We start from the raw sequence: 27,347 nt of genomic DNA, 5'->3' as shown, positions 1-27,347 counted from the left end.
ATGTATCTGCAGGTGTTACCCCACAGGAGATCGGCCCATTTTACAGATGGGAAAAACAAAGCACAGAGCTGCAGAGTGACTCACCAGGGTCCCCAGAGAGAGAAGCAGGAGTCAGATCCAGGTCTTTTCAATCTCAAGTCAATGCTTCATTCGTTTCATTAAACTGAGCATCTCTCATCTCCCGTGTCAGCCATTTCCCCTGGGTGCAATGCAAAGCTTTAGGCTGTTTTGGTCTTGGAAGAGCTTTGTACAACCCCTCCAAGATTGCCTGTTCTCACCTTGGCCGAGACCTTGGGATGACCTGGGTCAGTGTTTCTATGTGGAAACCTTTGATTTAGCAGTAAATGGTGCACCCCTGCTGCAGCCTGTCACTAACCCATTATAAAAGCACCCTTTTGCTGCTTGCTTACCCCTGAGTGTGCTAGTGAAAGAAAAGTAAGTGCTAGGGGATTACTCTGCTAATGAATAGACCTGTGTGTGCATGCATGTAGCGCAGCATCTTACAAGTCCATCTCAGTGCTTTTTAGGTCTAAGAATGAAAGTTATAATGAGTAAAATATTGATTTCCCATAAAAGGGTTTTAATCAAATGCCCTGACACCCCAAGGGGGACAGAACTCTGCTACAACACCAAATTGCACTTCATATGCCATCTATTTTTCAACCACTGTACAAATGAGCCTGCCCACCGGATATTTTAGCGTTCCCAGATGTCATGCATCACGGGAAGCAGGGAGAGCTGTGAGGATAGCCAGTGCTGCCTGGCTCTGGAAGAGTACGGTCTGACAAACCTGCTAGGGGGCTATGGAGAAAGCAAGACAGGAGAAGAGATCTGTGATGCAGACCAAGGCCAAGAGGCTTGCCTTTAATTGCTGTCATTACCAATATATTCAGCTGACCTGTGGCATCAACTCAGGAATTAATTTTTACACCTGTTCCTTGTCCCCCGTCATCTGTTGCCTACATGAGGCTGGCTGCTGACATCCCCTTGGAGCTCCCTCTCCAGAAGGTGCCCAGAGATCTCCTGCAAGCTTTGGGCAGAGAGCATGTGCTCGTGGAGACAGTTCTGCCTGCTGAGAGCAGTGCCAGCTTGTCACAGGTTATTCCCTTATGCTTCAGGCAAAGTGTGAGCCTTGAACAAGGGCTGAAACAGCAGAGAGCAGCAAAAAACAACTGAGGCAGGATCTACCCTCTGCTATACCTCATCCCAGGCTGGCATCAGGGCTCCCAGCCCAATGGGGCTACTTCTCCTCAAAGAGGAGCATTACAGGACCCAAAGCTTTCCTCATCTTTGCATTAAATTCTAGGAGCTTTTTTTTTTTTTTCAAATTTGGAAAAAAATGTCCAAGATAAAGCTTAATCACTGGGGCTCTACTTTTTGGAAAGCATCTGATAGGGTTCTTGGCTGTTACAAGTCAACATGTCTCTCCTCACTTCAGTTCGTACCACTGGAAATCTGCTTGCTAGTCCTCTCCTAATATTATACAAGTCTCCAGCCATGGCCAAATCTTTTTTATCAGTAGGTTTCTATTCCTTGGATCTTCATTAATGTTTTCATATTTTTATTAGTATTGTAGCTATGAGAATTGTGTGTTGAGGTGTGGGGGGGTTAATAATAAAGTATGACTAGAAGCAATGTTTATTTTATGAATACATAATTTCAGTTCTAGAATAAATTACCCAAAGGGGGGAAATGTGTCTTGCTGCAGTCTCTGTCTCCTGCAGGTTTGCCAGCCGTTGTGGTTTTACCATGGGCCTCAAGTCTGTCTTCTTAAAACTTGAGTTCCTATGGGGGTATCAGTTGCAAACTTCCTCACTTTCAAAAAAGTAGTAGTGTAATTTTGGCCTATCATGGGGAAAAGCTTGAAAACTCAAAAACTCAACCTGGTCTTGCAGGTTAGGGAAGAAAAAAAAAAAGAAAAGGCAAATGAAAACAACTCAAAAACTCTAAGACAAGTTTTTTAGAATATCAAGAATCTAAATTCATCACAAGATTTGGGCACATAGCGTTTGCTGAGAGATAAGATGGGACCGGTGAGATGGTAAAACACCCACATTGCACAAATGGGATGGGAAAGGACATTCAGCTTTGTGTCATGCTTCATGGCAGACCAGGTACAGGATCTACATTTTTAAATGAAAGCACTTGTTCACATTAAGCTTTTGGCTCGATTTCAGTCCGTTTGTCCCCCCCCACCCCCCCACTTCTGTGGCGTTTGAAGGCTGTGAGCCTGGGGAGCCTGGGCTGGACCTCGTGCCCATCCAAGCAGGTGAGCTCTTCTGGCTGCAGGACACCAGCAAAGGCCCAGGCGAGAGACTCAGAAATCAAACAAGTTTAGAAAATCATCGGATGCTAGCATGGTCACAGAAACACAGAATGGTTGAGGTTGGAAGGGGCTTCTGGAGGCCATCTGGTCCAACTCCCCTGCTCAGGCAGGGCCTTAGAGAGCAGGATCATGCCTCAGGACCATGTGCAGATGGCTTTTGAGTACACCCAGCCTGATCACCTGTGTGCACCAGGCAGGGAAGAGCGATGCCTGCCTCCTCCTCGCTCAGGGGGTGTGTTCCAGCAAAACTACCAAACCTGCTCTTCAGAGGATGGTCCAGTGCTCAGCCCCAGCCTGCTGTGTGCATGATGTGTTCCCCTCACTCAGAGCTGAACTATGCGGACATGGACAAGTCACGTCAGTGTAAGATGGCAAAAGGACTCAGGGCTCAGTTGAGTCAGGGCTCAACTCCAGATTTTGTACTGTGTCACGGGCAAAGGTGAAGAAAGCATCAAAGAGCGTTTGCAATAGGAGATGCAAGTGTGGTCTGCTCGCTTCTTCACTTTCTCCAGGCAAAATCAAACAGCCTGAGGTCCCAGCTGGTTTCTGGGATAGCTGAAAATAAACAGACTTGAAACATAAGTACAAATTCCGGCATCCAAATCACTCTGACCTTTCCAAATAGTGTGATTTAGACTCAGGTGGTGCCTGGGTCTTTGTTCCATGATCTGAATTAAGGTCTGCACTGTTCTTTAGGTAGTTGTCTCCTAGATTTTGCCTCTTCTCTGAACCTGTTCTCCAAGCAAACTTTATAGCAGGGGCTACTAACTGGCATCCAAACAGGAGTTAAGGAAAATGTAGTTCAAGTTGGCATGCACTCCCAACATACCCTCACCTGTCCAGTCATCTCCTTCCATCATAAGAAGATAGAAACCTGGATAGAAATCTGGGTCTGGGATGTGGTTGTTTCTAGCAGTGGCAGAAGGCATTTCTCTGCTGCTCAGGAGTTAGCTAACTTAAGAGGACCTTCATGGTATTTCTGTGGACCCCAAGGTACACACTTCACTTGAGTAAAATAAGCAGTGCATTAGGAACCTGGATGAAAGCGTTGTCCTTAGGAACCACTTCAAGCATTTCTGGGAGCCCGTTGTTCTCACTACTATCGTTTGTTTTCATTGCTTTCTTATTTACTCCCCACCTTCCTCTTCTGCCTTTACGGCTGGGAAGTTCTCATGTATTTATTGCTCTTTGGTTTAACTCAAATTGCCTTGGCTTTGTATCAGAGAGCCAGAAAACATTATCACCAGGCAATCAGTATGCTGGAGTGCTCCCCTGCCTGCTTTCTTTCTGAATACTTATTTATCCATCCTGGAGGAGGTGAGGGTGTGCAGTGTCACCATCTGTGCCTTGCTGTCCTGCCAGGAGCGTCCTCCTGGTCCAATATCCCCCAGTGGAGTCAGACGCCTGTGGCTGGGTTCTTCCAGGAGTTATCTGAACTGCTCTTGTTTTGATTAGAGTGGTTTGTCCTTCCCTGTCACACATAATTTCTGTTACGATGGCTCATTTTTCTTGGCTGTAAGTGGAATTGCAGAAAACAGATAAGTTGTCTTGCTCTTCCTGGCTGATGAATCATGCTGCCTTCCTTTTCACGTCGCACACTCTCTAGGTTCACTGTTGCCTCTTCTCCACAATAAATACTTTCCTACACCCAGTGCTCTGTAAATCTCACCCAAGGCCTGGAAAGCTTTAAAAGCACACTCTTAAGTCACCCTGTGGCTGCTATGAGAGCCTGCAGAGAAGGTGCCCTGAGCAGGAGCATTTTGGCCTTTTACATGGGTTTTGCAAATAAGTGGAAAAGGCAAGAGTGGGAATAAAGCAGGGGTGAGGACGACTGATGTGGGAGCCAGCACATCTCCGGAGCTGCAGGGCAGTGGGGAGGACATCCCCGCCTGGTGTGGATGTGCCTGCCAGCTCCTGGTGAGGAGGCTGATGCTCCCCCAGGCACCTCTGTCCTGTCTTGCACTTCCTTGCAGGTTGACCCTGGGACAGGAGCTGATGGTGCAGCCCCAGCAGCTGCACAGCTCAGCCAGCTTATCACTGTTCTCCATCCCCTTTCCAGGGCTTCTCCTGCAAGGCAGATCTTCAGGTTGGTGTGGCAGCCTTGTTCCTGCAGCTCTTCTGGGCTGAACTGCTTACTGGGAAAAGCCTCTCTGCATTTCTCTGCTCAGGCTGGCTCTCAGCACAGAGCCGGGCTGAGAGCTGCTGGCAGCGCGTGTGGCCCCGGCCTGCACCCAGGGACACATGAAAGCCACCCTAGGACTTGAACCCTTGGAGAATGGGACTCTGTGCTCAACCAGCAACATTTGTTCCCCTGCTCTAGCCCAGCTCTTGAGACATGGCCACCCGACTTGGTCTTAGGTGTGGTGGGGTGCAGGATGCTCTTCCTCTGGAGCCACAGCACCCAGTACCCTGGGTGGAGACCACTGCCTTCAGAGCTGGGCTCCCCTGGAGCCACCAAGTCCCTTCTGAAAGCTGGAGGCTTCTGGAAAACTGTAGTAAGTGACAGCCCAGGAAATAAATCAGTGGCAAGTCATGGATATCAGCAAAGTTGCACCACCTCCAGAATTAAGGTAATGAGAGAATGAGACCAGGAGCAATGAGCTATCTGCTGTCACTGCTAGGATGTGATTAGAATAATTACTGTTTTTTCTGCAGGTGTGAACTGCAGGACAGATTAGGAAATAGGGCCCCTTTGTGTGTGGCATGGGGAAGTGAACCAGAGGACAATCTTGCTGCAATCCTGTGGCCCTTGGTGGGCAGTTGGGAACTGGAGACCCTGGTGAGCAGCCCTGCCTGCTGCCCACCTCTTGGGTTTTGCAGCCGGGTCTTTGAAATTTAGCCAGAACACCTGAAACCATTACATTCTATTAACAGCAGCAATCTGTCTTAATTTCCTACAGCTTTGCATGGGGTTTTTGAAATATAAATAGGTTAACGGGTTTAATGCTCCAGTTCATACTCCCTGGCATGGGCCTATTTTCATTATGGTTTATGACAGTAGGCAAGACTGAACTACATAAAATTAGTAGACACAACCATAAAATCATGGAGACATTTCTTTTTATGTCACATTTTATATGACTCTGCACTCCTGTTGCTACTTTAAAACAAAGGCTGAATTGTTGGTGCAGTCACTTTAGCTCTGCTGCTGCCATGAGCTTTGGTGCCATCCGTGACAATCAGGGCTCCTCGGCGAGGTTGCACACTGCCTACGTGTGGTTTGCACCAGGAGGAGACTTTAGCAAATGCTGAGTTAGCTACGTGGGCAGAGGAAGACTGGATCAACCAGGTTGAGGATGGGGAGGTTTTCTGGTGAAAATCTGACTGTATCTGCATTACAACAAAAATCCTGAATCATTTAAAAAGTACATCTGAACATCTCACGCTGTCAGCTGTTGAGAAGCGGCACAAGGTTGATCACAGATAGCCAGGTCTTTCTCACTTGCTAACTTTCACCACTTTCCCTTCCCTTCTGATGTCACATCAGAGTTTTCTGTGCACCAAAGTATCTGGACTTCAGGTGGTTTTCACTGGCAGAGGTAATGTGTGTCTCCAGATGTGTGCCTCATCTCCTCGTGGGAACACTAGGACATGAGGCAAAGGCCTCACGTTGTGCCAGGGGAAGGTTTAGATCGGATGGCAGGAAGAGTTTCTTCATGGGAGGGGTGGCTAGGCATGGCAGTGGGCTGCCCAGGGAGGTGGTGGGGTTGCCGTCCCTGGAGGTAGTTAAGAAATACGGGGATGTGGTGCTTAGGGACATGGTTTAGCAGTGGGCTTTCAGTGTTAGGTGGATGGTTGGATTTGATGTTCTTAGAAGTCTTTTCCAACCCGACTCATTCTAATGATTAAGTTAGCCTTAGGAGGGCTGCTTCCAGGAGCTGGTCCCGAGGCAGGGATTTTCCAGCTTGTGCAGGAGGCTCCTATCCCTGACCATTCCCCTCTGCTAGATCCATGCCTGGGGAGGATGGAAAGGGAAAATAAGATAAGTGCACTTTATTTCTTCTGCAAGTACTCATTTTGTAATCAGGCTTCTTGCATGTTTTGGCAGTAGCTGTTAGCCTACCCCAAAATCTAATTTTTAGTCAATGAACTACTCATCTGGAAACTTGTTTCCCAGCTTTGTTCTAGCAGTGCTTCATTCATTGTGTTCATATAACCATATTCTACCCAGCCTACTAACCCTGTTCACTCTCTTCACCTAATTTGTACAAGAGCAAATGAGAGATGCCTTTGTCTCCGTACTGCATAAAATATACATTAGTATTTTCATGTGGGATGAGCAAACCACTTTATTGGTCAAATAACCTTACTTCAGAGTAAATTCTCCCACTTCCCTGTGGGAGAAAATCCTCGGTCCATTCATTTTTCAAACATCTCTTGTAAATTAAGACCTTGGTATTTTCTAAAGCCCCTCACTTTCCTGCCTCATCATTTGTAAGCTTCTAATCCCTTTAATCTTTCTCGTCAGGAGATGTCCAGGCAGCAGGGAACTGTGTAAAGGTGAAGAAATCTCATCAAATTCGCGTGTAATGCCCTCCTGCTCTGTGCTCCTGGTCACTCTGCAGTGACACATTGCCCGGCTGCTGAAGGCAGATCAAGGAAGGGCGGTGCCTAAACACCTATTTAATACCTGCACCTATTTAATGTCTGTATTTGTCCATCTCCACTTCATTCAGCTAAAGTGTGTTTCCCTGAGATTTGAACTGGTTCATTAAAGGTAAATAGTGGAAGTTCTAGAAGTGTTTTGTTATCTAAATGGGCAAGTAAGCTCAAAATGACAGACAACTAATGTGCTGGAAGCATGAATTGCCTAGTCCATGACTTAATGACATGGTGACTGCATAAGACCACTCAGCCTCTCAGTCTGGCAATGGTGGATCTTTGTTTTGGCAAAGCTGAGTCCCACCTTCCAGGGAATTTTGCCTGAGCAAGGATCACAAGCTCAGCAGTCTCCTTTCCCAGTAGTACTGCTGAGGCTGCACCAAGCAGGTTGGGTTGGCCTGGGAGGCTCCCCACACCAAGCCAGTCCTGACTGCCTGCGCTGGCACGTGGCGGGTGACAGTCCCTAGGTGGGCACACGGAAGGGTTCATCAGTCAGGAAAGGAGCAGTTGAAAATACCCATACAGTTCTTTGTTCCTGCTGGATGAGAACTGAACCCTCAACAAAACACGAGCATCCCTTCCCTTCCCAGTTGTAGTGCTGAACTGAAATTAGGATTCATCTGTAGTAATGACTGTCAAAAATTGAATGAAAATGTAGATTTAGCTTCACAGACATTTGAAGTAGGACCTGAGCATCCTTTAAATGGGGAAGCTTGGCTTTAAAGTGTAATTTGACAGCCAAGGGCACATTCTTGTAGATACTACAGGTCCAGGTAAAGTGGTAAAACCAATATCAGCCGTAGCAAGGCAACAGGATCACCTCCTGCTGGATCACCAGCATGTCCTGGTGATGACAAAGGGAGGAGAAGTACTGGAGGGAAACAGAAGCAGCATGTGCATGAGCAGTCATGTATAATAAGGTGCTGAATGAATTTATCAAGTCAAATTATCCCTTCATCTGACCACTCAGGTCCTGGGACTGCCCTGAATTCCATACTGACCTAACAAATACGTGGTAGCAGTTTTTTTAGGAGAACAATCCATCTGGTTTTAAAAACATGAAAGAAACTATCAAAACAAGTAGTCTCTCAGGCTGATTACCCGCAATGTTAAGCATTTATACTTTTGGTTTGTTATCTGGGCCTGTCTAGTTTCAACTATGGGCTGATGGATTGTGTTGCATTTCTGTCTATTTGATGGATAAATTCTCTTTCTGTTTGTGGTCTTTGTAATGGCACTTACAGCCCCTGGTCAAGTCACCATGGAACATCCTCTTTGTCCAGCTACAGAAATTTTGTTCTGGAGATGTCAAAAAAAAAAAAAAAAAAAAGTTTTCCAATCCTTAAGTAGTTCTTATGCCTGAGCTGGCTCCAGTCTGTCTGTGTTTTCCTTGCCAGCTTTGGATTTTGCCTAGGAATATTCTACCAGAGCCAAAAGCAAAATTATTGATGCCTCCTCAAAGCATTGCCTGGCCTGATCACCCCAGCACTTCATAAGCTCTTTGGGGTCCACAAAGACTTTCCAAATTTTCTACTTCCCAAAGCAGGTCACCTCACCATGTGAGTCCTGCCCACATGCTGTACTCCAGGCACCATGCATTTGGTTGTGACCCACTCTCTTTATTATTTTCTGCTTTCCCCAGTTTTGTCTCACCTGCAGACAGCAGCAGTGATGGTTTAATGTGTTCCTGCAAATCATTAACAAAGACAGAAAACCTCTTGGGTGCAAAACCCACTTGTGGTGAGATACCAGGAGCTGCTGCGTGCTGTTGGTGTCCTCTCACATGGAGACCTCTCAGTTGAGCTGGATTTTAGTCCAGGATGATGTTGTAGTTCTCAGATTTCTCAAAAAAAACATGTCCCCAGTCAAACAACTTAAGTCTCAGTTGATCACATTGATACTATTATTGACTCTACAAGCAACTTAGGATCTTATCACGATATGATCCTGCTATACTTTGACAAGATCAGTTTTCCATATGTGTATGCTGATTGACATTAATTATCTTAAAGACATTATATATAGCAGCTATCACTGTCATCATTTGCATTTACAGGTTTCTGTTCATCAAGGTGATTTGCAACCAATATTGATCCCAAAAAAGCAACCTCTTTATGCAGATGTGGGCATAGGGGGGTTAAAAATGAGAGTGAAAGAAAGGGGATTTCTCCCAGCTTTCCTGTGTGAGGTGTTCTCATGGGTGCTTCAGAGGCCGAGGTTACGACCTCCTCACATTAAGGATGATCAGCACCCATAATGCAGAGCCCTGATGGCATGTATGTCCACCTCCCAGTTTCAGTTGGCCTCCTGGATTGGCAGCCAGTTGCAGAGACAAAGCACATCTGAGCCATACGGACTAAGTTAATGGCTGCAGCGATATTTAGTCCTCCGTGCTCAGGAGCAAGAGGTGAGCTGGCCATGAAAAAAGACACCGCAAAGCCAGAAAGATAAACATCACTGCTTGTGAATTCCTACTCTGTGGGGAAAAAATGTTTTAAATAGCCTGATGTGATAAAAGCTGAAGCTGCAGGTATCAGAAAGCAAGCCAGCTTTTTTCCCCATCACATCTCCGGTCCAGCTGTGCTCACGATGAGTCCATCCCAAAGGCTCCCATGGGGTGCTGGTCTCATGGAGCTGCAGAATGTACCCAGGGCTGGGACATCCTCAGCCAGTTATGCAAAGCACCAACTCCCACCGGCATGGGACCAATTACCATAGAGCAGCCTAGTGCAGACCCCCAAGGGTTGACACATTCAGCAGATGACCTTGGTGAAGTCTCCTGAGCCCACCCTGCCTCTTCCAGAAACCCAGAGAGGGTTCTTCCAAGCTCACAGAGATCACCCGCCTTGCACCAGCTGATGAGGAGGGTTCTTGCCAACCTCGTGGGCTCAGGAGCTGGTCTTTCCCTCCTCACCTCCTTATTTTGGCTTTAAAATGAGATTTTTTTTTAAGTGAACTTTCTTTTATTTTTATTCCTGCCAAAGTATTTAGGGTGCATTTGCTATTCTCCTCTGAAAATGCGCAGCGGGAGTTACCTTAAGCAAAATCAACTCAGAAGGTCTCACAATATCACCGGGTGCCAGGAGAAAATGCTGGTTAGCAGTGGGTTCCCAATACAGTCATGAAATGTGAACGCCAAGTACTGCCCTTTTTCCATTACACACTCCAGCTGCAAAGAATAAAACACCTATCACTTCAGCCTATCAAAATTAAAGTCTTGGGGTGGATGAGAGGTTGGAAAACACTTAAAAATGAATTATCCTTGATTTCTCCATCTCTATTGAAATTACTGATGGTGTTCTGCAGTAGTGAGTTCCAAGCAGTAACCGGTGATGTAGAGAGATGTTGGCGTGTTTCAGACTCTTCTATGAAATATAAATGCATAAAATTACAAAACCTTCCCCTTGCCATTCTCAGAGGCAGACAAAGGCAATTGGTGTATCACGAGGGTTTGGCTGTCTCGTGGCTTGGGGCAGGCACGTCAGTCTGTGCACAACCAGCACCCTTAAAAAGTGGAAAAGGAGGGACTGGCGGACACCCCCTCACATTCAGCCATGGAGCTTTCACAAACTGTCCTGAATTCCTGATTTAGCTTCATGAGCTTCAGCTCATCCAAAAACAGGGCTGAACAGGGTGAACTCCCTCGCTGTGGTGCAGTGCCCGGCCCAACAGGGCAGCATGCCTAGAACCCGGCTCAGCCAGCACTTCCACAGGAGCACTGACTGGGGGATGCAGGTGTGGGTTGGCCATACAGGGGCTATCTGTTAGGGCCATTAGCAGTTTTCCTGGGGGCTTTTGTCAATTGTCAGACTGGAACAAGCCCTGGGCATCCGAGAACTAAGTCCAAACCTTTGGCATGTGGGCGATGCCTGGTGTTTGCTGCTGTAGGAGCAGCACGGTGTCTCATGGTGTCTGTGTCCCTGGGAGGTGAGAGTGATTCAGACAAACTCATCCAAGCAGGGCAGGGGGAACTCAAGGTTATGAAAATGAAATCATTCTTCTTTTGCTTTTCCAAAGGCTGCTACTGTTACACTGAATTAGTAGTTGCGGAGCAGCCATGTCCAGACAGATGTGTTCCTGCTCACAGTTCGTGGTGATAGTCAGAGATGCCCTCCCTACACACTGAGGAAAGCAGACAGCATGTTTGAGTCGTGCTGGCTCAAGTAAGCCTCCAAAGATCTGTGGGTCGGGGATGGTAGAGCCCCAGGCAGCCAGTTTGCTCACAGGAGGTGAGATTGGATAGGGTGTTACCCAGGGCAGGATAAATTCTTGCCTGCTATTGTGCGTGGGCAGTGAGGGTGCATGGAAGGTCATCAACCCTTGTGGATGTCAGCCAGTCACTCCAGGGGACACCAAGGCAGCTCGTTGCCCAGACCAGGAGGAACACTGGTCCTCTCTGCTGGCAGTGTGGGAGGTGGTTAGGTGTTGGCCACTGCCAGATGCAGGACAGAGAGTTTCTAACACAGTGGCCTGGTCCTTCATGACATCCCCATGACCAAGTCACATCTGCAGCACCACGACCCTGCTCTGGTGTCACTCCAGGACACCTCCGATGGGCTCAAGTAGGGAAAAGCTTGGGAAGAATCTTAGATTTTACTAGATTGACCAAGTGATGTCAGGGTGAGCGATGTCAGATCTTGCCACCCCGTACATCCCTTATTGGTGACAGGGACCAAGCTGCCTGGTCACCATCCTGGTGTCCCTTCACCTACCCCTGCCCTGGGCCACCAGCCACCTCCTTGCTGATGTGGAGGGAGCTGTGAGGGACAGCTGGGCCTTAACCCAGGAGTCAGGCATCCACACCTGCCTGCTAGTACAGTGTCCAAGTGGTGCTCCCCCTCTTCTCAAGGCCAGGAAGAGGCTTTGCTGCCTGGGAAAACAAGCTCAGCCATTGCGATGCTCCTTCCACCGTGCCCAACAAATTAAAGCCAAATAGGCAGTAAACTGCCACGGACCATTACCCCTCTCACAGAGGAGGTTAAGTTTGATGAGGACCAAATTGGCATGTAATGTGATCTAATTGATTTTATAAGCTGTTGTGTTAACAAGAGGCTCGATGTCATTCCCCCTGCATCACCCAGGTGTTTCTGTGACATCTGCTGCGTGGCCTTCCTGGCTCGGATCTCGATCCAAGGCCTGCTCTCATCCTGGTAGGTCCCAGCTTGGCGTGTAAACCATGCACCGGGCCTGGCCCCCAGGGTGGGCTAGAGGGAGGACACTTGTGAGGCCCAGGGAGCTTCTCCCACCCTGGGTGGTCAGGGACCAGGAGCTTGGTCCTGACTTCTCCAGAGTATTTGGGAGCTCTGCAAGGTGGGGGCAGAAAGAGTGCTCGTCTGCTGCAGGAAAGCTGTCCAGCGTCCCCTGAGAAAGGCAAGGTGAGCAGCCCGTGTTGTAAAGGAGCTACAGCATTTCCATGGAGCTGGAGAGGGCTGGCGGCCAGCCTTGGTCCCTGCCCCTCCATCAGGGTGGGCTGCAGGGAGTGGTGCCCCCATCCCAGAGCAGAGACATGGGGCCAGGACAGGACAGGAAAGGTGGCCCAGTGTCCTGCACCCAAAACTGGGTGTACGTCTGTACTGTGCACAGTGGGGTGGCTGCTCTCCCAGCAAGCACAGACGGTGCTTCACGTTCCTCCCCCCGATGCTGTCCTGACGTGCAGGTGGGCTTTATGTGGACTTGTGCTCCATCCCCCAGCAGGGCCATAACTGGTCCCAGCGCTACAGGCCAGTGTTTCTGTGGATAGGTGCTCCGTTATGTGAGTGAAACAGGGCAAAGTGGACATGGGAAGCAGGAACAGCCTCCCAGGCCCCCCAGAAGGCTGGTGGAGCAGCTTCCCGAGGCAGGGTGTGAGGCAAGCCAGGCTCAGCTGCCCGCTGGGGTTGCTGGCACCCAGGGCACAGCACTGAGCCCCTCATGGCTTCAGTGGTTGCTCCAGGGCAAAATGCTTTGTTGCAAGTGGCAGACAAGTCTTGGAACTGGCTGTACCCATTGCCGCTGTGCTGCAAGCAAAAAACAAAACAAAACAAAACAAAAAAAAACATGCTGGTAATTTTTTATTTACTTTTAGGTGGACTATCTGACGTGCTATCTGGTCATTTCCCAGGGGCCTAAGATCCTGCAGCCCATCAACCCTCTCTTCTGCTTGGGAAGCCAGGAATTGCCCTGCTCCCCAGAAGCAGGCAAAAGGCATAATTAACATTGATAAAGCCACGTGCGGTAGCCAGCGATGCCCTGCACACATGCAAAGTGTTATTTATTGCTAACTCCCTCTCAGCCTGATGCTGCGCAGTGAAAGCCGCCAGCTCTGACTAATGGTCCCAGCAGCTGCGTAGGATATTTGAGTTGCTTTTCGTTTACAGATTCAGTGGGTCCCTGGTAATTGGAACACAGCAACTTCTAACACATAACAGATGATACAGTGGTGGAGGGCATTTGTCATTGCTTCACTCCCCTGCAGCAAGAAGGACTCATAAGTCACAGCTGACAAATCTTTTAATGACTTTTAAACTTCATTTATAGGAAAGGATGACCGTAATCAACAAACAATGATGGGTTACTAATCTTCCTGTATTACTAAAGAAGGGGTCTGTGTTTTTAACCCCCCTTGCAGAAGCATAATGCTGCAAAGGGGCAGGTGATGGTGCCTGGAGCAGGGCCGGCAGTGTGAAGGGGTGAGGACAGCACCGGTGGGGAGCTGAGAGTCCCTGCGGTCCTGAGCCATCACCCATAAGCACAGTGTACAAGAGGGAATCTGTCAGTAGCATGATGTTACTGATGTTACTGATGAAGAATTAGAGCAGCAAATGACGTGCCTTCAGCTCCAGCTCTGGCCCAGACCTGCCGACACCAGTGGGAAGGTGGCCAGACCATCAGTGCCCGTGGGCATCAGGCAGGCAGATGCAGCAGGCAGCGTGGCACATGGCAGCGAGTGTCCCCACCACAGAGCGGCTGTCTTTGACTCTGTGCATCTGTGTAGAACCGGAGAGGCAAAGACGAGTAGACAGGGAGCAGGATTTTTTATTTTTCAGGAGAAAAGGTCATGGTAGCCAACATAGGTCTTACCATAGCTTTCACCCCAAACAGCTCGGTTGCTTTTCAGGTCTCCCTGTCACCGCTGGCTGCAGGATGCCACTTATGCCTCCCATCTGAGATGCTTTTCTTTGGCTGAGGGTGCCACTGCCTCCCCAGTCTCTTCCGAGCCTTCGATGTCACGTTCAGACAGACGGACTTCAGCAAATCCCACTTCCAGTGAAGTAGGAGCCCACGTCCCAGTGACTGTACGGAGATATGTGTCTTAATCATTGGTGTCATTCTGAGTATTTAGAGTGTCTGAAATAATTCTCAAAGGCAGTCAGCTGATAATTGACTCTGAGAGAGGAAAAGAATATGTCAAAAACCTCAGCTGCTGAAAAATAGAGGGTTAGTGTGCCAAGGACCCGTAACGTGCTCTTGCTCTAAGCTCCTAAGGCTCCCCATCCCAGGCTCTGCTGCCCCCACTGCAAGTGCCTGGCCTCAGTGGTGCTAACGGTGTTAATTCCCATGGCAGTCCTGGGGGAGCAGGACCCGTCTCATGGGGCATTTGCACACTGGAGGAGCCATCACATGCAGCATCCGTGCATGGTGGTGAATAATGACAGTTGCATCAGCAAAGCCCCATCTTTGGGGACTCCTCTTCAGGAGCTGTGTGGTTGGTTAAATTATCATTAGGGGTCATACCTGCAGCCCAGATTTCCCCCCTAGTTCAGCATTGTCCTGGGGTAAGGGTCCACGTGTGCCCCACGCAGGAGCCAGCAGCGAAGGGGGTGCTGCAGCATCCTGCCCCATGCAGGGGGGCTGTGCTGGAGCCAGGGGGTGCTCTGGGTCTCTGACAGAGGGGGCTGAGCTGAGGACCTGAGCACCCGGCTCCTGGTTTGGGTTAGGCAGCTCTTCTGCAGCCAAAGCGTCCTCCTCCCTGTGCAGGAAACCTCTCAGCTGCCAGCAGAGAGCCACAAAAAGCAGCAGCGATGGTGCCAGTTCGTTAAGCTAAGGAAGTTCCCAGAAAGTTCTCTGGCTGAAGATCCCACTTTCCTCATGCATAAATCATTTGCTGTTAAAACAACATTTGGGCTGGTGTGGGGGGCTGTTCATTAAGGAATATCAAGTCAATAGGCCGCTGATGGGAACCTGTCTGCACTGCGCAGGTGGAGGAGAGGGGGATGGAAACATTGTGTTTTCCCATTAGGCTGTGAATGATAAAGAATTAAAGTATAATTCTCAAGAAATTAGTCATGGCCAGCCATTAATGAGCATCTCGGTAACACACTAATGAGCTGGCTTCAGATGCCTGTAAAAAAGGACTTTAATTAGATTAATACATGTACTGTTGTCCATAGCCCAGTAGGTAATCATCAGGTTTTGCACCAGTGGGACTACAGATGACATTCTATTTAATTGCTGTTTCCTTTTCATTTTCTTCTTCTTTTTTTCTTTTAAAGATTCTTTTCTCCAAAGAATTTTGTTTCTGTTCTTGAACATAACGTAAATGTTATCCATGGAATTCTGCATCTGCAAGTGCTGCCAGACTGGGCTTATCTGATTCAATTGACCTTTAAAATTTATTTTGCTGCTGTCAAAAAGAATGTGAGTCTGTTCACAAGAGATTCCCAAGACGATTAGGAGCAGAGACTCCTGAAAAGTCTACTTGTTGCATACTCTGCAATCAAAGGATGGTGTGAACTCTTTTTTTTTAAGGAGAAAAATGCCTGCATTTAAAAAATATATCCATGGAAGAAGCAGAGCCCAGAAAAGTTTGGTGTGAGCGGGGAGCCCACGTTCAGGGAGACAAAGAGCTGCTGAGGAGCTGTGTCTCACAGGTTGAAATCTGTAGGTTGGGCTGTGTAGGCTCCAGAACATGCCCAAATCTTTGCTTCTAGCACAGCACTGATGGTGTGTTTTAGGGTTTGGGGTTTTTTTTGGCTGTTTGGGTTTGTGTGTGTTTTTTTTGTTTGTTTGTTTATTTTTGGGTGGGGGGAGTGGGATGTTATGCTGTCAGGACTCTTCTCATGGTTTAAATGCAATGTTGTTAGCTTGGGAGTGGAAACCGAAATTTAACCTGCTGAGGCTGATACCTGCCAGTCTCCAGCCTTAATTCTGCTTTTGTGACAATCCTGCACGGTGCCCAGCAGACAGCTTTATCTTCAGAGGGCTTGAGCTCAGACCTGAGGGGCAGGACTGAGGGGCAGGGGGCTGTTGGATGCCCCTCGCTTTGCCAAGCAGGTGGGCGACAGCACTGCTTCCAAAGCCGGCACAGATCAGCAGCCTGGTGTAAAGGCCAAGCATCATGAGCACAAGACGAGGAGCAGGTCCATGTGCTCAGCTTCTGAGCTTACCTAGGGTTAGGTGCTCGCTGGGGGGAGCCGTGCCCTGCCCACAGGAGCCCACCAGCTCCAGCACGGCCATGGCCACCTGCACCACGCTGGGCTTCAGCAAGGGGATGAGCAGACAGGTGGGCAGGGCTGGTGCTGCTGCACTTGGATTTATCTCAGGGTTTCGAGCCATAGGTCATGCCTTTTTCCCACTTACCAGGATTTAAGACCCTGACAAACAGATTTTTAAGCTTTCCATAGGCATGAATTCTATGTAGGACAGATGGTTACGAGCCACAGCTATAAACTGCATGCTGACCTGATAGACTTTGTAACCATTGTAGTTTAACAACTCATTAAATACTTATTAAAACAGCTACTGATTATTTATTGCTCCTTTATGAGGGATTTGCCAGTTGCACTGAAATTTAAATCAGGCCATGTTTTCAAAGGATTGGCAGTATTTCTCCAGTTCAAAATGGCTTGTTGTTTTAATTAAAAATTAAAAAAGAAGGCTCTTTGCGTAGCAAGACTGATAGCTGAAGGAAGATTATAAAGCAGCTAATTCTGTCCATGCTGCTGTGCACGCAGCATCTGGGCAGGAGCACCCTGTGTCAGCTGCTGTGGGCCCCAAATTTGCGGAGATACCACTCAGAACCAGAGAGGTTAAGGAAACTGATTCAGTGCAGTAAATGCTGACCGTTTGGGAAAGCAAACTCCATTTCTGGTTGATTTGGGGTCAGATGGAGTCTTCAGACATCCCTGTGCTGACCATTGCTTCGTTAGAGGTGACATGAACATGCATGTAATTACTGCAGAGTGCTGCAGCTGTGCCAGCCCCAGGGCAGCTCCAGGAGAGGATGCACCAACGTAAAAGTTCCCGGTGCACCTACAGCAAGGTGGGACAGCGGGACAGTCACCCCCTCCTGGCAGACCCCTGCAGAACTCAGGATCTTCTACAAAATCATGGTGTCACCCTTGATGATTTTTCCTACAGATGTGCTGTAACGAACCAGACTGAGCTGATGTTTTAGCTCTCTCCTGCTCAGCAGCTTCTTGTCTCCTTCTGTACCACCCAGGTCGGATGCAGCTTCCATCTAAGCAGGGGTGAAGGAGATGGAGGGCAGGTAGCAGCTGCCTGCCCCTTGCCCACCCCGTCAGTTCAGTGCTGAGAGCTTGGTGGAGAGCAAAGAGCTATTCACTGCTGACGTCCTCCAGCAAAAACACCTCGCGTGCCAGGGGACAGGGAGGATGTACGGTGGGCTCCTTTTTCTTCAGTGCCTTCTCCATCTTGCAAAGGGAACCTGCAGCTTCCCAGAACACCAGTCCATAACTCAACCCACTGAGCTGATCGCCAGCTTTTCGCCCTCCCAGCTCGCTCGGAATAGCAGAGATTTCCCCAAAGGCAGCAACCTTGGTCCAGAAGAACTAGTGCAATAACTTGACATCTTTGTTTACCCCCTTCTTTTAATAACCTCCTGGTCCCGTAACAATCACATATGGGAGAATCAAAGCTATTTTTCCCCAGAAAACCTGAGGACTGGTATATTTCCAGTTCATTCTATTTATTGAACCACACAATGGTACAAAGGGGAACTCTACTCTCCAGGAGAAAGGCTGAGACCCTCTGGATCTCCACGGAAGAGCTGCTGGGGACTCAGACGCTATTAAAAAGATTGCAGGGCTTGTGATAGTTATTAAACCAGTGCTTCGGAGCTCGGCTTCGGTGTGTGGGGACTCACAGCAAATTACTCCCAGGTCTCAGGGGAGGAATGATTGGCACCAGGGGCAGCAGCGAGTTTACTTTTAGATGCATCTGCATTTCTGTGCTATTGATGGGTCTGTGCCAAGGCAATCAGTGGAGTCCCCGCATCTTGCAGCAGGCCACATTTCTTTTTAAAACTGCTCTTCAGGTACAAGAAGGGCTGTCTGAGTCAGAATTGGCTCCATCGCTGCGCAACAGCCACCCCAGCTTGTTGGTGCTGGGGTGGGTCAACGGCCCTGTTTCTCCCCAGAAATAATAATGCAGGGGCTCCGTGCCAGTAAGGGGTATGGGTGTTAATGGTTTGGGATGGAAGCAGGGAGGTAACCCTCGAAAGGTGGTGCAGAGTTGGGTTGTGTCCCGTGTGAGCCTACAGGGGATGCACAAAGGCCTGAGCTGCACAGCTGTGGCTTCCTCCAGCAAGGGAGATGGAGGATTTGGGGACACGCCGCCTCCAGCCCTCAGATCTGGTGCTGGGGACCTTCTGGCTGGTCGGGGCACCCCAAAACACCAACATTTCCCAGAGCCTGGGGCTGTGGCAGCAATGCAAGGAGCAGCTTTGCCCACACCCCCTCCCCGAGGTCTCTGCAGGACCTCGTTCGTCACCTGGCTCCGAGCACAAAGTCACCAAGTTGAGGAAACTTGGATGGAGCCAGGGACAGGATGAAAAACCGTGTTTCCCGTTTTGTGAACAAGCGTGATAAGAGGAAAATAACAGCCTGCCTGCGTGTCGCCGTCACACAAATAAAGAGAGCTTTCTGCAAAGAGAGAGTGGTGGGGCTTGCTTGTTTTTCTTCACCGCCTTCTTCTCTGACAGTTCATCACTAAGACGAAGGCCTCTGGGGTTTTTAGACACCTGGCTCTCAATTAAACAGCTAATCTGTGCAGCAAGGCACTTAAAGCAGGAAGGAAAAATGGCTTATCAAGTAAACCAGCTCTGGCCTTGGGCCGCTACCGGATTGAATATCAATATCTTTAAGGGATTCTTGAACATGAGCGGCAGTGGGGACCGTGACATCGCTTCCAGCTGGGCTCTTTCCTAGGACGTGAGGAGAACGGGGAGGGGATGCTGCTGGTGGCACCACGTACCCTGAATGCAGCAGTGTCCGGCCCAGGGGCTCCATGGGTGACCCAGGCAGTCCTCATCGCTGTGACCCCCAGAAACTGCACCAGGGCTCCTGGGGCTTTGGGGGTTATTTTTTATTTTATTTTATTTTATTTTATTTTATTTTATTTTATTTTATTTTATTTTATTTTATTTTATTTTATTTTATTTTATTTTATTTTATTTTATTTTATTTTATTTTATTCTATTCTATTCTATTCTATTCTATTCTATTATTTTATTTTATTTTTATTATTTTACTGTATTTTATTTTACTGTATTTTACTGTGTTTATTTTTAAGGTTTATTATTTTGCTTAGCCTGGCAGCAGCCAAAAGGTTCCTTGTGCCATGCAGAGTCACGTGTTAACTCCATGGGATTTTTGGTAGGGTCATGTTGCAGGGAGGGGAAGGGAGCACGGCCAGGGACCCGCAGCCATGGGTGCAAAAAGATGCATCTGTGGGATTTCACATCATCACATGAAGCTGGCATCTGAAGCTCTAAGCAAAACAGCAAATGTCAGGGACTTCTCAGCAAAACTGCAAGGTCTACCGAGACTGCCAGTGTTCCTCAGCAACTGGAAGGAAACCGTCCCTCAGTTTCCCTTCCAGAGAACAGAGAGATTCATACTAACGTTTGCTCTGTTTCCTTTGAGGTCTACAGCTGAGGGTTTGATTTACCTATGTCCAAGTGACAAGTATCACTGCAAGTTTTTTTTTTCTTTTTTTTTTTTTCTTACTCTCCTTTGTGACTCAGATCTGGCTTGTTGCAGTCCGGAGCTGGGGGAGGAAGAGTAAAATAATAGCTGTGAAAATGCATCCCCTGAAGACAGCTGTAGTTATTAGAATACTCATATATCACCAGTGGTACTTGTCTCTGTTGTACGTATTTTTCTAATCAGAGACATTGCCAAGATGCTCTGCAGGGGCTCCTGCGGGTTTTTACATGGCATTATCACAGAATCACAGAACTGTAGGGGTTGGAAGGGACCTCCAGAGATCACCAACTCCCCACCAAAGCAGTTCCCTACAGCAGGCTGCCCAGGGAGGTGCCCAGCTGGGCCATGAATATCTCCAGAGGAGCCCCCCCAGCCTCCCTGGGCAGCCTGTCCCAGCGCTCCGGCACCCTCACCATGCAGAATTTCTTTGGCATGTTGGTGCGGAGCTGCCTGGGCTCCGTTTTGTGGCCATCGCCCCTTGTCCTGTGCCCACAGACCACTGAGAAGAGGTTGGCCAAATCCCTGTCTCCCACCCCTCAGGTATTTATACACATTGAGATCCCCCCTCAGTCCTCTTCTCCAGGCTGACCAGCCCCAGGTCTCAGCCTCTCCTCACAGGGGAGATGCTGCAGGCCCTGAATCATCTTTGCAGCCCTCCGCTGGACTCTTTCCAGGAGAGACAGTATCAAAAGAGACAGTATCTCGAGGAGATAAGAGGCACCTCTTATCAAAGAGACAGTAGCTCGAGGAGACCCTGCACAGTGCTGAACGGCACGGGAGAGCCGAGATGTGCCTTGTGGCACTGCTGCCGTCCGGGCACAGTGTGCAGGCAGGGGGAGCATGGCGTGTTAATACCCGGTGACTGGAATTTGATGCCTTTGGTGAGCAAACGGGGATGAAATTTTGGTTGTTACGGTAAGAGGGGCGATGAATGGTGCAAGGTGAATGTTGCATGCATGAAGACGCTACAAATGAATGGGACGGGAAAGGCAAAGGGGGCAGGTTTCTCCGGGAGTGCTGGTGTTGTGTGAGGGCCGCAGGAGAGTGCCTGGCACCAGCCTGTTAAACGCCAGGATGTCGCTGATGGGGCTCCACACCTCGGGGTTGGATCCCAGCCTTGGACAGGGGCTGACCTGGCCTGACCTTTAGTTTGCCATCTGCTGTCCCTGCCCTGCTGTTTGTCAGATGCTGCCATGGATCCTTCTGAAACGGAGGCCCCACGGGGAGCACCTGTGGGTGCTGCAGTGACCCTCTTCAACACCACTGGCACCCTCTGGAGCGTGACTGCAGGATGAGGAAGGTGCTTGAGGAATTTGGGCTGAAGACACGAAGGCCTCAGACCTGGGAGTGGGGGCACGATCTTGCCACCACTTCGGGGTGGGAGCTGGAGGCTTCACAAGGGCTTCAGGGGTCTCTCAAGTCACTGGGTTACCTGGTTCCTGCCTGTAAAAAGGGGGGGGGAGGGGTCATGTCTCACCTTCATGGAGATGTCAGGGTTGTTGTTCCTCGTTATTTATCCCTCCTCAAAGTGAAGATACATATGATACCTGAGTGCCCAACTGAGAAACATCCTCATCCAGCTCCTTTGTTTTTAGAGAAAACAAAGAGTGTGGACCAGATCCACTGGCAGCAGCAGAGCTGAATCATGTTGCCTCCGAGAGGAGGCAGCCCTCTAAATTTGAGAGGAAAAGCCCTGATTTACCCTGATTTACCCTGATTTACCTCCCGCCAGACCTTTCTGTTCTGCACTCCCTTTGCACGGAGGCAGCTTAACCCACATCCCTCCCACGCCAGCTTAAGCAGCTCAGCACTGATGTAATTGGAGTTTACAGCTGCAAACAGCTGGGCAGAGATCAGACAGATGCAAATAACCCACTTCTGGGCTCGCCACAATTTGGGAAATGTTTGGGCTTACCGCAGCTTTAGGGGTTTCCCTAAGCTGGGGTTTGGGGTAGCAGCTTAAAACTGGCCGGGGTGCGGAAAGGAGGTGTTGAGAGCCAGGGCTGTATTTTGGGTTGTTTAGCACTGGAGCTGGAAGATGCAAATGCCCATTTTTGTCATCACAACGCAGACAAGGGCAGCTTCAGAGACACTGTTGCAGGGAGATCACACAGGAGACCGAGAGACAGGCTTTAACAGCAGGCCCTAAAGGCACCCAGAATTTGTTGTGGTTTCTCAAGTGGGAGCCCCGGGTGCCACAGCAAGCTGCAGCAGGGCAGGGGCGTCCCAGCGCAGTGCTGCTGGCTCTGCAGGGCTTGGATGTAGCTTCAGCACACAAGGGTCATGGGTGGCTACCAGGAGGGGTTGGGGACTTGCATAATCTCTGCCAGACAAGTGAGGATGGTGTGAGGTTGAGAGCTCTGGAGACCACACACCAGGGCAGAGCTGCTCTGAGGCAGAAATACGGGAACAGCAGCAAAGGGATTCACCGAGAGTAAAGTTAAACGAGGACGCCAGTGCCCTGCGACATTGCTGATACCATGGGGCAGGGAGAGCCAGGGATGCTCAGCGGGTTGGGCACATAATGTCCGGGGCTACCAGGGCATGGGCACCCTCTGCGTGTGCAGGCTCCTGAAGGTCCCTCACAGCCTCAGCTGTCCCAGGGGGTCAGTTATTATTTCCAGGGTTTTGGGGAGCACTGTGTCTGCTAGGAATGGTTTTAAAAATGATACAATAAAAGTCTCTGGCTATTGTAATCTGTAAGGGTGAAAAGGAAAATGAAATGAGCCAGGCTCAAACTCCACCTTTTTTTTTTTCTTTTTTTTTTTTTCACTTGGATTTAGCAGAGAGATCATTTCCAGCTCCAGTGGCAGGTTAATAGAATCACAGGGGTGAGAGCTGGGTAAGATTTATTGCACGGTCACATCCTCCCCTGCTCTGCATGGAGCATCTGCCCTGCCAGGCGTCCCCAGCGCCCTGTTGGGTCTGGCTTTAACCGATGAGAGGAACTGAGTGCCTGGTCCTTTGTGCTCTGAGAAGCAAAAAGGCAGAGGTCTGGCAGCCCCAGCGTGTCCAGATAGAGCCAGTGGCTGCAGTCAGCATTAACCATCTCCCTGTCTGCCTGGGTCGGGCTGCAGGCACCTTCTGGGTCAGGCAGCTCTCCTCGGTTGTCTCATTGAAGCTGCAGATCCTGAGGTAGAGAGCTAGCGGTGACAAGCCCTAAAACACTGATGCTTGTCTGTCTGCATAGAAATGCCATCAGGTAGAATGCACCATAGGAAGAAGCAGCCTGTCCAGATGTCCCAAGGGGCCGGTAGCTGAGCAGTCCTTCAGAAGGACATCCAACACCTGAGGAGCCAAAGTGGGGCACAGCTGGTGAAGGGGTGACATGGATAGTGACCCCCTGCCCTCCTCCTGCAGGTTTAGGGGGAGAGAGGAGCAGCTGGAGAGTTCGTGTCCTATGGGAGAAGTTCTTTGCAGGAGAAGAAGGGAAAGGAGGACTTGGGTTCTTTGAAAGTCCTGGTGCAACCGCAAAGCACACGTCAGGAAGTGCCTCTGTGCCCAGTGAGGGCTGGGGGACAGACACCGGCCCTGCCTTGGGGCAGGCAGCTCAGACAAACACGATTCTTCAGCCTGGAGAGCCAAAGACCCACATCGGGCCAGATGTCGGGGTCCCTGGGAGGGGATAGGATGGCTCTGCAAGAGCTGGGGGGACCTGGGGGAGAGCAGCACCATGGTGTGCCTCGGAAAGTCAGTACCTGCCCCAGTTCTGCACCCCCTTTTCCTGGGTGAGTACCACACTATATGTGTGCAGTGCTCAACAGCGATCCCAAAACAGCCCCTCTGCTTCTGAGAGATGAAAATCAAACTGATATCTTTGGACAGCTGTAATTTTGGCTGCGGCAACAATAGCAAGCTGCCCGATAGGCAGCAAGACCAGATTGGATTTACCGCAGTTCCCAGCCCTGTCCCTTCCTCTTCTTTGTCCTAAGAACAGAAGCCTTTCCTCGGGGGCTGCCCTGAAACACCCCAGGCAAGGAACACAGAGGGCAGTGCCTTGCAGCTGGGGGAAGCGGGTTGCAGCAGCAGCAAGCAGGCAGCCTGCGATTCCCAGGCTAACAGTGACACCTCCTGTCGGCACAGAATTCAGCTCGGAGCCCGGCACGGCAATGCGAGAGTCCAGGTGTCAGCCAGGAGCTCGTGGGGTCCTTCGCCACTTAAACCTCTTTGTGTGCACCCAGGAAAACGAAGCCCTGGTCAGGGCTGTCCTTGTGCACGGCGAGACGCAGCCTGCGCCGGGGTGCTGAGCAGAGGGCAGCCACAGGAGCTGGGCACGAGCATAAGTGCTGAATGCAGACTGCTTTAAAAAGAGCAGTCCTTGAGTTGTTATTAAGTATAGGCAGGTAAAAGCTTTCCTTTAATAGCATTAAACCTTATATTTGGATGTAAAATGTATTTAAATGCTGGTTTGTTCCCCCAGGAGCAACCAGCTTGCGCTCCGAGGATCAGCCTGGTAAATACATTTATTTCCATTGAGTTCTGTGTGTGACAGAGTCCCCTCCCCAGCACAGAGAGGTCTCCAGAGACCAGCTGAAGTCAAGAAGCTGGTTCCCTTGCTCCAGGCTTGCTGAGAGATTTACCCCCCACCTCTCTTTGTAAGACTTGCACACCTCCCTGACTCCCCCTTTGTTCATTCAGGTGTTCAAGATGTCATTGAAGGTGCAGACAAGCAACATCACGAACAAGAATGACCCCAAGTCCATCAACTCCAGAGTCTTCATTGGCAATCTCAATACAGCCGTGGTCAAGAAGTCGGATGTGGAGACCATTTTCTCCAAGTACGGACGAGTGGTGGGCTGCTCTGTTCACAAGGGCTATGCCTTCGTACAGTACTCCAACGAGAGGCACGCACGCGCCGCGGTCCTGGGCGAGAACGGGCGCGTGCTCGCTGGCCAGACGCTGGGTAAGTCGTTCCTAAAAATTTGTAGGTGTCCAGGTGCAACAAGGACGGGCTGAGCCCTGAAGGATGGTCGAGGGATGGCCGGTCCGAGGTCAAGCTGGGACATTGAGCTGGAGGTCAGGGTCAGGTCTGGTGCTGGTCAGGAGGTTGGAGACAACCCCCAGTGACCCAGCAGGCACAGGCAGGGCTGTGACAGAGCTGGAGAGCAGCAACAAAGCTGTCCTACAGCACAGCTCAACGGGGACTTGATGGAGGTTCCTGGGCCCCGCAGGGGTGGCAGGCACTGTGAGGCTGGTCCTGGCCATGGGGCACACCAGCACCCACAGGGCTGTGACCACAGCACTGCCTGGGCTTAGGAGAGGCAGTGGGGGCTCCAGATAAAAGCCCAGCCCTGAAGACACTGGTGTGGAACCCTTAATTTCAGGGTGCCTGGACCGAAATGACAGCACCACAGCACCTGTATGGGTTCCCCTACCATGACAAGAGACTTCATCTCCCCTTCTTTTACCATTCAAAAGCCAGGTGTCTCATCGTGTCCCATTACCGGGGCATCCTCTGTGGTCAGCAGAGACAGACACCTCTGGGTTTGGGCCCGGCTGAGGTTGGGATGGAGGTACCAGCCTTAGCCTTAGCCTGTCAAAAGAGGCAATAATCTCACTTGGACTATCACAGACTAGCTTTAGCCAGCTGATGTTAACTGAGGTAACTCTCTCCCCACCCGATATGTGACAGTCTCTCCTCTGTGCTGCTGTGTGATAAGAAATAACAAACAAAACCGCCCCAACTGCTCCCAGCTGCATCATTATTTTGCAGATTGCTCTGAAGGGTCACATGCTGAGAAGCCCTTGTCACCAGCTCTAAGCTGAGAATTGGAACTGAAGACAGTATTTTTAATGAAAATTTGTTATTTCCAAGCCTGCTGCAGGCAGTGGTCACTGGACAATCAGGAAAGCGATTTGCAGCCCATTCCCACTCTGCTTCCAGCACAGCAGTCAGAAAGTAGTTACGTGCTCAGTCTGGTCTTTAAAGCCAGTGTGCTGTTTCCATCCATGGTTTATTCAAATACCAGAAACTTTTCTTCACTTCTCTTCCCATCAGCACAAAGCTGGGCTGAGGTGAGGAGCAGTGTGCCGGCTGTTCCAGCCCAGACGTTGTCCACGTGCACGGGGCTGGTCGGCACGAGAGCAAGGTGCCGGGGAGCCAAGGAGCTCTCGTGGCACTCGGGTCAGATGCCAGCAGGGCAGCTGGGAGGCAGACAGCACGTGGGCACCATGCTGAAGAGAGAGATGCCTCTGAAAGTGTACCGTGAAAGAAGGCGCAGAAAGAGGCAGTCACGGCCCCATAGGCTGTGCTGATCTGGAGAGGAAGGATGGGATCAGACAGACAGGGGGCACAGTAGGCACATTGCTGAAGAGGCTGCCCCTGCCTCTTTTCGTGGTAGGACTGCCCTCCCCAGCCCACCTGCTTCCTGCCCTGGCAGGCATCTTCAAGCCAGAATCTGTGGATGCAACCAGAACTGTCAAGCTTCAAAAGGAGGGTTCTGGATGTGCATCGTGAGCTGTGACACCATGGCTGTTGGAACCGATGTCCCTTTCCAGCTCCATCCAGTGCAGGCACAAACCATCGCAGCTGCATCCTGCATGGGGAGTCACCACCCACACACTCAGCACAGTGCCCGGTGCAGGGGCAAAGCACCCCCACTGGGTACTGGGGCAGCGGCGTGCTGCAGTGCCTCCTGTCCCCACTGCCAGCAGGTCCCTCGGCAGGACAGCATCCCCACCCAAAGCCAGAGCCACTCCTGCACGCCAGGCCCCAGCTGTGGTGTCCCGGTTCTGCTGGCACTACATGGCACAGTTTGCATAATCCAAGGAGGATGTATTCCACCCAGCTTCCCCTTAGGGCTCTTGCAACCCCTTCAAATAGGCTGTAGAAAAGCCGGGACTTGCAGAGCCCCTCAGGTGGAGGGCTGTGGCTCTCAGTGGCTCCTGCTCCCGAGCACCAGCGGCAGTCTCCCTGCCATCTCTGGTGCCATGGCAGAACAAATGAGCAAGGCAGCAGCTTGTCTTTCTAGCTGTCTTCTCCCACATAAGGTCAGCTCTCAAGCTAGGTGGTCTAGTAACATTTGTTCCATCTTTTCGTTTTGATTCTTCTTCCTTGGTCAGCGGACAGGCGAACTGTCAGGCTTCCATTTTAACTGATCAGCAAGATGCATCATGAAATGGAGGTGTCTGGAAGCCACGTCTGTAGCCCATCCTGGGTCACGGACTGCTTTGCCAGGCAGTTCCTGGCTACCTGTGTGGACAGCCCAGCCACTGCAGGAGCCCATCACCATTTCAGTGGGGGAGCTCTGCACTGGAATCTGGATCCACACCAGTAAGCTCGCCCTGCCACCTCCGCTTTCAGTGTGGGCAGAGATGCCTGGTTGTGAGCAGGGGGGACATACACCACCATGGGCTGAACAGATGGATACAGCAATGCTGAGGAGGGAGCCAGAATGGCAATGGGTTGCAAAATCTGTCCAGGCTGGTGTGCATGCTGAGCTCTTGTCTCTCCTTGTTCACTGTCAAGGGAGTCCTGGGGGATCTTACTTCTC

General features: G+C 50.2%; 1 protein-coding gene across 4 annotated transcripts in view; it reads left to right on the top strand.

The window, feature by feature from the left end:
• RALY (RALY heterogeneous nuclear ribonucleoprotein) overlaps positions 1 to 27,347 on the top strand; it is a 117,193-nt gene that overhangs the window by 72,694 nt on the left and 17,152 nt on the right. For all 4 annotated transcript variants that reach the window (XM_068700040.1, XM_068700043.1, XM_068700041.1 and 1 more), the window contains one exon: positions 24,493 to 24,757. In XM_068700040.1, the coding sequence (XP_068556141.1) occupies positions 24,502 to 24,757 (256 nt within the window). In that variant the 5' untranslated portion in view covers positions 24,493 to 24,501. The remainder of the gene's footprint in view (positions 1 to 24,492; positions 24,758 to 27,347) is intronic.

The sequence above is a fragment of the Anas acuta genome, chromosome 16 (assembly GCF_963932015.1).
Source record: "Anas acuta chromosome 16, bAnaAcu1.1, whole genome shotgun sequence".
NCBI classification, from domain to species: Eukaryota; Metazoa; Chordata; class Aves; order Anseriformes; family Anatidae; genus Anas; species Anas acuta.
The sequence above is the reverse complement of the archived record's forward strand: the minus strand, read 5'-3'. Positions and strand labels throughout refer to the sequence as shown.